The following is an 11,864-nucleotide window of genomic DNA, read 5'->3' on the forward strand; positions in this document are numbered from 1 at the left end:
GATTAATTTTTTTTAGGGGTGCAATGAACTTTATTGATGGTATTCAAGAGAGTAGGGCTCCCTAAGCCCCTCCTGCTATTCTGGGGGTCTGGGATGGAAACTGTGAGGGAGATGCTCAGTGTCAAGGGTTGAGTTAGGACAGGGACTGCTCAGCAGCTGAGGGCCTCTCTCTTACTGTGTCCTTGCTGGGATGGGTGGTCCAGGGTGGGCTTCTTACTCCTTGGAGGCCATGTAGGCCATGAGGTCCACCACTCTGTTGCTGTAGCCGAACTTATTGTCCTACCAGGAAATGAGCTTTACAAAGTTGTCATTGAGAGCAATGCCAGCCCCAGCATCGAGGGTGGAAGAGTGGGAGTCACTGTTAAAGTCACAGGAGACAACCTGGTCCTCAGTGTAGCCCAGGATGCCCTTTAGTGGGCCCTCGGATGCCTGCTTCACCACCTTCTTGATGTTGTCATACTTGGCAGCTTTCTCCAGGCAGCATGTCAGATCGACGACGGACACATTGGGGGTAGGAACACGGAAGGCCATGCCCGAGAGCTTCCCGTTCAGCTCTGGGATGACTTTGCCCACAGCCTTGGCAGCGCCAGTGGATGCAGGGATGATGTTCTGGGCAGCGCCACGGCCGTCTCGCCACAGCTTCCCAGAGGGGCCATCCACAGTCTTCTGGGTGGCCGTGATGGCATGGACTATGGTCATGAGTCCTTCCACGATGCCGAAGTTGTCATGGATGACCTTGGCCAAGGGGGCTAAGCAGTTGGTGGTACAGGAAACGTTGCTGACAATCTTGAGGGAATTGTCATACTTGTCATGGTTCACACCCATCACAAACATGGGGGCATCGGTAGAAGGGGTGGAGATGATGACCCTTTTGGTCCCACCCTTCAAGTGGGCCCCAGCCTTCTCCATGGTGGTGAAGACACCGGTCAACTCCACAGCATACTCGGCGCCGGCATCCCCCCATTTGATGTTGGCGGGATCTCGTTCCTGGAAGATGGTGATGGTCCTCCCTTTGATGACAAGCTTCCCATTCTCAGCCTTAACTGTGCATTTGAACTTGCCATGGGTGGAGTCATACTGGAACATGTAGACCATGTAGTTGAGGTCGATGAAAGGGTCATTGATGGCAACAACGTCCACTTTGCCAGAAGTGAAGGCAGCCCTGGTAACCAGGCGTCCAATACAGCCAAATCCATTCACTCCAACCTTCACCATCGTGTCACTGGAATGAGGCTGGCACTGCACGAAAAGAAGCGGCTGTCTCTAGAGCAGGGAGGAGCAGCTTTGAGATTAATTTTGTTAAAACATACTGAACATACATTTCTACTCTTGTTCAAGGTATTGTATATAATAAATATATTGTATATAATATATTGTATTAATATATATTATATTGTATATGTTCAAGGTATATATAACCCATTTGACAATGTAATGCAATTTCTAGTCTTTGAAAGTTATTATTACCAACTGTTTAGGATAATAAGGAAATGGAGGTTAATAATTAGTCATCTAGTATAATCAAATTTGTAGTCCCATTAAGCATGTTTTCAAGGTCAAACAAAGATATTTAAGATAGACAGGTCATCTTCAAACACTTTAGAGATCTACATAATATGGTATTTAAGATGTTTTAATAACCTAGGTTCTTCTTTTTATGACAATGAGACATGTCTGCTCTTGGTAGGACCAATCTTCTTCAGAGAAGATAATGGGCATTGAAGAAACTCCACATGGAGTTTACTTTCTTTATGACAAAAGTAAGCCACTGGGCAAGAAAATGCCCTTGCCTTTGCTGCTGACAGTATGCTGTCCTAATTAGACAAGCAGGACACAAAAGAAAGTGAATGACCCACTATCATTATTTTTGACATTTAAATCCCATCTTTTTACTTTTTCCCCTGAACTGACATTATATGATGGTTTTAATGGTCTTACTAGCTCCTGACTTTTCCTCACTCTGTCCTGTTTTCCACACAGAAGACAGACAGAGTAATTAAAACCAACTAAATAAAATTTTCACAAATCTCATCATTTCCCTTTCCTTGCTCTGTTCTGAAATGGTGGTCCTTTCCTTCCAGAATAGACGGATTCTCTTGGGGCATCAGAGCTGCCCCTTTGCTGCTTCTCTGAGCCCATTTCCTTTCTTGTCCACAGCTTTGCAGCCCCACCACCCTCCCATTAGTATCTTAAACATGATGGAGGCTTACTTGTCTACATATAGATCCTGAAAGAGTGAAAACAAGCAGTCCTTCCCTCTAGAATTCTATTGGTTGGGTAAATTATCATTTAGTTTATGCACCATGCTGGGGACTGAACCCAGGATCTTGTTCACGGTGGGAAAGAACCATTTAGTCACATCCCTAGCTCTAGCTGAATTATTCTTTAACTACATTTAGGTGTGTGTGTACGTGTGTGTGTGTGTAAGATCAGAATACAGCATGCTTGTGGAGGTCAGAGGACAACTTATAGTAGTCTGTTCTGGGGATTGAATTCCCATCATCAGGCTTACTGCAGATGCCTTTACGTTCTGAGCCATTTAGCCAGCCAAAACTGTTAGTTTTTTTTTAACAGAACTGCTCATTCATGTTGGATATATACATTAGAAAACTGTATATACAAAATGAAAATGCTCCTATCCTACCCCCTGAGATTGATATTTTGGTATGTGTCCTTTTGGATTTATGTTTGCTTTTCATAACTACGTGTTTATATACATCAATAAGCTGATTTCCACCAACAATGAGCTGAGAATGTGTGTGCATGTTATTACATATACAGCCTCATCATTTTATTTTAGGCTTTTGATAATTCTAAATTGCCTTCCTTGTGCTAATCTGTGTTCCCTCTGGTGGCACATGAAAATGCCTGGTCTCCCCGACACCCTTGGAATTCTTCCTAATCTCTGTCAATCTAAGAGAAGAGGTACAGTACCCTGTGTCTTAATTTATATTTTTTGGTTGGTATTGAGACTGAATTCTTTTGCTTCTGACATGGCTCACATGCAGTTCTTCAGAACTGTGTGTCATTGATTAAACTTTAAAAACAAGAGAAGACCAGTTAAGGAAGCCACTTACTAGCCAACTGAAAGAATCCTACCATCATTGCCTTAGAGTTTACTCAGTGCCTTATAGTGTCTTGCTCTCCTCTATCCTCGAAGACTTTACCATCCTGAATTTTAACTCTAGTAAAATGTGAGCCACAGAAAATTTCCAATAATCAATTTTAAAACTTTTTACATATCTATATCTATATATCTATATGTCTATATATTTAAATACATGTCTGAAAACAAATGAGAACCCAAGTTTCAAAATGTGGCCCCGAAGTTTCCATTTGTTGCTGTCTGGTATATATAATTTTATCATTAGGTTTAATCTTGGCATTCAAATAACCCAATGTATAGAATGGTCAGACATTAGTTTTGTTACATTTATTTATGTTAGCAAGGAGTTCAGAGTGGAATGCCTGGAAATAGTCATCCCTTATATTTTAATAGGCAATTTTTAAATTTTGCTTTGTCTGAAAAAGCAGCAGTGTTGTGTCTGATGCAAGACAGACTTTATTTTTTTTTTAATTTTTTTTTAATTAATTTATTTAATTATTAAAGATTTCTGCCTCTTCCCCGCCACCACCTCCCATTCCCTCCCCCTCCCCCAATCAAGTCTTCCTTCCTCCTCAGCCCAAAGAGCAAGCAGGTTTCTCTGTCCTGTGGGAGGTCCAAGGACCACCCACCTCCATCCAGGTCTATTAAGGTGAGCATCCAAACTACCTGGGCTCCCACAAAGCCATTACGTGCAATAGGATCAAGAACCCATTGCCATTGTTCTTCAGTTCTCAGTAGTCCTCATTGTCCATTATGTTCAGCAAGACCGGTTTTGTCCCATGCTTTTTCAGTCCCCGGCCAGCTGGCCTTGGTGAGTTCCCGATAGAACATCCCCATTGCCTCAGTGTGTGGGTGCACCCCTCGCGGTCCTGAGTTCCTTGCTCGTGCTCACTCTCCTTCTGCTCCTCCTTTGGATCATGAGACTTCAGTCCAGTGCTCCAATGTTGGTCTCTAAGACAGACTTTAAAATGTGCCACAAGCTTCCTTCTGAAAGAGGCCAGGGTTTACAGGCCAAGTACTCTTCACTGTCCAAGGTCCTGAAGTGAGACACATTTTGTTCTACCATGTTAAGTATTGTTCTGGACTTTAGAATGGTTTTCTCCCATCGAATGGGCACTTTCTTTCACCCCCACACATGATGCCCTTTTATTATTATCTAAATCTGGTCCACTCAAATACGACTCAGCTGGCTGGGCAGAGCAATTGTACACATGAGATGCCGATGGACACTTTGAGAGTTACTTTTCTGAAAAGAAAAAACAAATACATGTGACTCTGGTTTTGGCTGTGAGACCAAGTGCTGTTGTGTAATATTTTGATTGCATCCTAAAAATAAAGTTGGTTTTGAATCAGAGAGCGTATCTAACCACCAGCTGACCAAAATTAACCGTAGAGGGGTTGGAAGACTGAGGAAGTAGTAAGGCGGGGCTTAGATAGGATCTTGGCTTTTTTGAAGGAAGGAACAGAGAGGTAGGAGGCCACTGGTGGCTGCTTTACAGTTTCTCTTATCATTCAGCTTCTTACCCTGTTATCTAACTCTTGATTTTTAAAAATTTATTAGATTAAAAAAATACCAATCCAAGTTCCTGCTCCCTCCTCTCCTCCCATTCCCTCCACACACCATCCCATCCCACCCCATCTAATCCTCAGAGAGGGTAAGGCACATTGCTTTGGGGAAGGTCCAAGGCCCTCCTTCCCTACTAGATCTAGGTTGATCAAGGGATCCATCCAAAGAGAATAAAATTCAAAAATGCCAGTACATGGAGTAGGGATAAATCCTGGTGCTACTGTCAGTGGCCCCTCAGTCTGCCCCAGCCATGCAACCGTCAACCACATTCAGAGGAACTAGTTTGGTCCTATGCTTATTCCTTCCCTGTCCAGCTGGAGTTGGTGAGCTCCCATTAACACAGGTAGACTGTTTCAGTGGGCGAACCCCTGATGGTCTTGACCTCTTTGCTTATATTCTCACTCCTTCCACTCTTCAACTGGACTTTGGGAGCTCAGTCCACTGCTCCAATGTTGACTTCTGATTTTTTTATTGATAGTAATAATTAGTTAAACACTTCAAAGTACTTTTTAATCAATATCAAAAGATATAAATCAATATTATTTGAACTATAACTGTAAAATAACTAGACACAAATAGAAACTGTAATAGATTATTAGACCAGGGCATTAAGAATAAAAAGAGTGTGACTTGATACATGCAAAGTCTTATACTTAGAGTCTTAAGGAACTGAAAAGAAGGCACAGTAGGAAATATGAGAAGTTAGGCTTAGGATGCACACTGTCATGAGAAGGCATGGAGACACTGTAAAGACACACAGTTTGCATTTTTTTTTTTTGGAAACTAAATACATTTTAATAGAAAACAAAATACAAAATAACTCTTTTCAGAAAACAGAAATATTTAATCCTGTCCACACCATCAGAACTTCCTCTGTCCTTAGAGCATGGTTTGACGTTTGTGAGTGTGCACTCATGATTCGCTCCGGCTCACTGAACTGGTGCTGCAGTGAGGGCGGAAGCAGATCAGAGGGAGAAAGACACCAGAAAGTCACACCCCAGAATAAGCAGTCATCAGTACTCTGAAGTCTACCCCGTGACTTACTCAAAATTACTCTTTATCATAATTTTGTTCATGGTGCTAGGGATGGAACCTTGGACAACCGACTCAAGAGCCGAGGCCCACCCTCTGCCCACCAAAGCATCTCTCCAGGGGAGAGGAGGACTGACAGGAGCAGTTTGCACTTTTTTAAAAAAAAGTCTAGATTTCATTGAATTCTAAGATCTGCTCCCATCATATATGCAGCTCATGTTCCATTTGTGGTGGAAGCAGGGAGTCAACCCAGAGCAAGGAGACCAATCCTACCTAAGAGAGTCTTAGCATATTGAATGAGAGTCTGTGTGACATCAAAACCAGGTCCGGTACAAAGAGAAAAACTAGAAAAGATAATTCCTTTCTTAGAGAAAAGCTGCAGACACACAGAATGGACTCAGAATATCATACTTTTCACTGATTAGCAAATGTTCAGAGAGCTTGAGGGTCTGAAGAGATGGCTCAGTGGTTAAGAGGGCTTGTTGCAGCCGGGTGGTGGTGGCGCATGCCTTTAATCCCAGCACTTGGGAGGCAGAGACAGGTGGATCTCTGTGAGTTCGAGACCAGTCTGGTCTACAAGAGCTAGTTCCAGGACAGGCTCCCAAACCACAGAGAAACCCTGTCTCGAAAAACCAAAAAAAAAAAAAAAAAAAAAAGAAGAGGGCTTGTTGCTCTTCCCAGTACCCACATCAGAATACACACACACACACACACACACACGCATACACACACACAAACAAAAATAATAATTAAAAAAGACTCAGAGAACTAAAGTGACTTTACAAGTTCACACAGTGTGTGACCAAAAATCACTTGTTACCATCTCTATCGCAACACTCCTAAATCATGTGCAAAAAATAAATATTTGTAACAGCAAGCATACACTTGTTATAAACTACAGAAAGCTAGAGAACTAGAACAAGAACAGATAGAATGGATGATATGGGGGGAGACTGTGTAGAATGGTGGTTTTGATGCTCAGCTTGACTGAATTAAGAACTACATATGGAATTGTGAGACACCAAGAGGTGTCTACTGAGGAGAAGACTCACTTGGAATGTGGGCAGTGCCAGCTCATGGGCATTAGTTCAGACAGACAAAAGAAAAGCGGAGCAAGCCAGCTCAGTGCCAGCATTCCCTTCCCCAAACTCCTGGTCCTTCAGAGCCAGCCCTCTCCAGTCACAAACTCCCACCATGACCATGTTCCCTGCAGGCTCATGGGGCGAGAGATCATCCACCGGACCCTCTAAAACACAAGCCCACGTTTCTTCCTGTATTATTTCTGTCTGATATTCGGAGACAGTGATGACAGCGCATGTCACAGCTGACATGTCTGGCATAATACGGATTTTAAGGAGAGGGTACATTTTGCCTGAGAGGCATAAGAGAGATAGTGGAAGGATAAGCTTGAAGTTGCTGATGGGAGCCAAGGAGGCCACACACAAGCAGATGTCAGAGAATGGGGTCAACAAATGAGTAAGTGTGTCATAAATAGTTGCTTAATAATAAAGCGGAAACAAGGTGTTACCATAATTGAAAAGATCCTCATCTAATGCCAAACAGATGCCAGAGATGCTCTTGGCCTTTCTATTACCCAGAATCATGAGCTAAATAAAGATCTATGTTTTAGAAATTATTCAGCTTTGGGTATTTTGTTAGTCTGAAATCTCCCATTCCATGAACTTTCCTAATGGTCAAATCTCATGATTCATTTTATTCTCACCAGTAAAACCCAAATAGATTTTATAAATAAATTTCATCTCTGATGGACTGCAGATCTCTGTGAGTGGTAGAAACATTATAAAGTTCTCTAGTTTTCCATAGAGAAAGAACAGGGACTGGATAAATGCATTAACTCCAAATTACTTCCCCTTCAATACAAAAGTCAATAGATGAAGTCCCTGTAGTCAGCTTTTAAAATTCTATTTGCCAGAAAAATATCCCATCACCAATGAGCTTATATTTCAAATAAAGTTGTCTATCACCAAACTCAGAAAATAACATATGATGCTGTCTCCCAGGGACAGGGTAAAACAAAGCAAAACCCATCGCAAATGTATGAGCTCCGTGTCCTTCCAGGAGCTGTCATGAAAACAGTGTGTTCCCTAGGTGACCAGAGGCAGAACACGAATCTCCTTAGTAGTTCAGAATTAAATTTATTATTTCCATCATTTATGCCTCTAAAGCAATAGAGGCATTGTTTTTATACCATGTTTAAAGCTTAGTTTTTAAAGCAGAACATTGTTATGATGTTGCAAAGTTAAGCTATTTTGATGTTTTTCAAACAGAGAAAAACTCACATTAGGGAAAAAGTTAAAAATGTTCAGAAATGACAAACATAAAAGTATATTTTCTTCCCTAAAACTAATCTAGAGTTAGTTTAAATTCATCTACAACATAAAGTGAACCATTCCTTGATCTCAAATGATGAGAATTCATTATGTGTTTCTCCTCTCTGTATCCATCAGTATGCTTCATATGAATGGCTGGAGCACACAGTTGTGCAGTTCTGTGCATCATATACAGGCACTAGACTCGGGGGGGGATTAGTGAGATCTGAGATTAGAACCCAGTTCTAGATATACTGCTGTGCTTCCTAGTGTCAGCTTGCCCTTCCTGTGGCTCTCGACCCTTCATCTTCAAGGCTGTTTCTCAGAACAACAGAACAAAGCCACTGTCTTCAAATCAAGATGGCACCACAGTGCTCTTTTGGCCTGAAGGGGGCACATTTCTCAAGTTATCATATAAACTAGCAGTAATCTTGTCTAACAGGCTAGACCATGAAGAACGGAGCTTTTTCCTCAAGGCTTGGATAATTTTACAAAAGGATACAGAAAGATTATGAGAGGCTAAGGTTGAAGATGACTCACCAGGAAATAATGTTTTCCAGATGCAGCAGGGCAGATGTATGTATGAACTCACAGAAGTTGTGATAGCATGCCTAAGACGTGTGCAAACTTAAAACTAGATAAAATTCCAGCACTGAGCAGGAAGGTGGGCACCAAGTCCTACTGCTAGCTGAGGGGCTATTGGTAAATGATAAATGGCTGGGAGAGGGATAGTAGGTCTTCTTAGAGGTATGGCCCCTGGTAGATAGGCTACATTCCAGGGGAAGACCACAAATCCAAGAGTATATAGTTAGCACAGACTGTATTTGAGGAGCTTAGAATTAAAACCCAAAAGACACAAAGCCGGGAGGGTAGGGAGGTGTTGGTGAAGGGGATGAATATGTTCTGAATAATATCGTATGAAGAAATTTATAAGAACTAATCAAAGAACTAATGAGAAAGGAACGCTGTCAGATTTAAACAAGGATGCTTATGTAAGTATTTGAAGGTAGATACAGGAATAGTGGCATTCAAGGACACAGCGTGGATGTTCTCACTTCCTCTCAGTTTACTTTCTCCCCAGTAGTTCTATCTGTTTGATTACACCTAGTCATTTAGGATTTATTGTTCAGTACCTTGCCTTATAAGTTCACCTGCTATCAAAACACAGGCACTTAGAGATCAGAAGGTGTGCTTGGTTGTTAGTTCTCAAAGAGACAAAAACCACATTTCTCTTAGAAGAATCATCTAAGCGGACAGTACTTGGTGGCAGGGAGTTGGCCATCTGATGGAAAAGGTGTTGAGATGGTTTCAACTGCATTACTGAGACTGGCTCTGTAAAAACAACCTCATGCGATCAACAGCACATGGGAATAGAGTTCGGCTCAGAGACTAGTGGGTCCTGGACCTCAGCTAGACAACTGTGGTCTGCTCTCCTTTTCTATCTCTGACTAACTGTGTTTACTTGGTCAGAGCACTCCTGCTTCAGGCTCCAGTGTCAGCCCAATAAATATTTATGTGCCCAGTTAAATGCAATCATGCTAATAATAGTACTCATTTTCCAGGACTGTTCTGAGAAATAAATGAGGCATTCTTGAAAAGCGATAGTTATATGCCTGGCAGAGGTTCAGAAGAAACTACAGAACAAAGACTGATGGAGATGAGTACTTCTATCTGTAAATTTTTGTGGGGTTTGCAAAGCCCTTTCACATCCATTACCTCTTTACAATAATCTGGTAGGTAGAGGCAGCCACACTCTCTACTACTCCATTTTGTATGTGAAGAAGTGGGGTAATTTTCAACACTTCACTTGATTGCATTCCTGATGGTGGAGGGTAGTTGTTTGAAGTATGTATAAGTTGACAAAATGCTTCATAGTCAATTAATGATCACAATTTTATAAGTAAAGGATTTCTAGAAGAAATTAAGACATTCCAATTTTCTTTTCTGGAATTTACAGTGAAAAAGATCTTTTTTTTTTTCAGAAAAGTTTATTGGGGGTTGGAGAAAGAGCTCAGTTGGTAAAGAAAGAACTTTGCTATGCAAACATGAGAATCTAAACTGAATCCCTAGAACCATTGTAAAAAAAATTGGGTGTGGTAGCACACACTTATAATCCCAGTGCTGGGGAGGAGATAGGTGGGCCCTGGGGTTTACTGATTAGCCAATCTCTACTTTATTTGATGATGTGGTAATTTGAATAGGAATGATTCCACAACTCATGTGTTTGAATACTTGGCCTGTGGGGCATGGCACTGTTAGGAGGTATGGCCTTGTTGGAATATGTGAGGCCTTGTTTGAGGAAGTGTGTCAGTGGAGGCAGTCTTTGAGGTGTCATATACTCAAGCTACACTGAGCATGACAGTCTCTTTCTGTTGCTTGCAAATCAAGATGTAGAACTCTCAGCTCCTGTTCCAGAACTATGTCTGCCTTCTTGCCAATATAATGGCCTAAATCTCTGAAACTGTAAATCAGCCCTAATTAAAAGGTTTTTTTTTTTTTTTTTTTTTTTTTTTTTTTTTTTTTTTTTTTTTTTTTAAGTTTCTGTGATCATGGTGTCTCTTCACAGCAATAGAAACCACCAACAAAGACAAGTAAGTTCCAGGCCAATGACAAACCTAGTTTCAGAAAAGAGGGTAGATACTGCCTAAAGAATGTCACTCAATCTTGAATTCCAACCTTCATACACATGAGCACATGAAAACCTTCCTAACACAAAATTATGACTTGGCCATGTGATTTTATTTATTGGTAAAGGGTGAAAAGAATTACGAGATGCAAGGAGAATACTGAACAATTTAACTTATAATACATGAAAATATTGGAAAGATACTAATGTTCTTTTTAATCTATGTAATGGAAAATGTGAAGAGATTTAAGATAAAACAGCAACAACATATTTTTACTTCACTGATGTTTGTTATATTTTGGAAAAGTCTATTTGTGGTGATACCTTGTTTGTGCTCTAACAAATAAAGCTTGCCTGAAGATCAGAGGGCAGAGCTGGCCATTTGTTAACCATAGAGGTCTGGAGGTCTGAGCAGACAGACAGGAAGTAATATGGCTGGGTGGAGAGAGGAATATAAGGCAGGAGGAGACAGGAGCATGCTCCCCCCTTTTTTTTTTTGGCTGAGAAGTTAGCAAGGTAAGGGTTGGCTGTAGCTTACTCCTTTGTATCTCTGACCTTTCAGCATTTACTCCACATATGGCCCCAGGTTTATTATTACTATTAAATAAAAACATTTTATTTATTTTTTTAAAAAGAAAACAAACTATCTTTTTTCATTATACATACCAATCCAAGTTCACACTCCCTACCCTCCGCCCATTCCCTCCACACACCCTTCCACCCACCCCATCCAATCCTCAGAGAGGGTAAGGCACGGTTGCTTTGGGGAAGGTCCAAGGCCCTCCCTACTATACCTAGACTGAGCAAGGTATCCATCCAAAGAGAATAGGATCCTAAAAAGTCAGTACATGCAGTAGGGGTAAATCCTGGTGGCCCCCCAGTCTGCCCCAGCCATGCAACTGTCAACCAAAATCAGAGTTTTGATTGACTAATTTGGTCCTGTACTTGTTCCTTTTCAATCTGGCTGGCATTGGTGAGCTCCCATTAGTTCAGGTAGGCTGTTTCAGTGGGTGTGCCCGTCATGGTCTTGACCTCTTTGCTCATATTCTCATTCTTCCCACTCTTCAATAGGTTTTTATTATTAAGATCAATTAGAGCTTGTACAACAATTGTTTTCCACCTTTATGAAATGAATTCACAAAGAGCCCCTTACCTGTGTCTTGGCAGCCTTTGACACACTCCAGAGCTGCATGGAAGGGCTCC

The 11,864-nt window shown here is 41.4% G+C and overlaps 1 protein-coding gene across 1 annotated transcript; it reads right to left on the reverse strand.

Annotated features, from left to right (window-relative positions):
• Positions 1–279: 279 nt before the first annotated feature.
• On the reverse strand, positions 280–1,215 carry LOC130883000 (glyceraldehyde-3-phosphate dehydrogenase-like). Its single transcript, XM_057783153.1, has one exon. It carries the CDS (start codon positions 1,213–1,215, stop codon positions 280–282), a length of 936 nt encoding a protein of 311 aa, XP_057639136.1.
• Between the last annotated feature and the right edge of the window lie 10,649 nt (positions 1,216–11,864).

This window comes from Chionomys nivalis, chromosome 10, assembly GCF_950005125.1.
Source record: "Chionomys nivalis chromosome 10, mChiNiv1.1, whole genome shotgun sequence".
NCBI classification, from domain to species: Eukaryota; Metazoa; Chordata; class Mammalia; order Rodentia; family Cricetidae; genus Chionomys; species Chionomys nivalis.

Bases quoted from the DNA above. Each gene is read 5' to 3' on its own strand.
- LOC130883000 (XM_057783153.1), bottom strand. From the start codon at position 1,215: ATGGTGAAGGTTGGAGTGAATGGATTTGGCTGTATTGGACGCCTGGTT.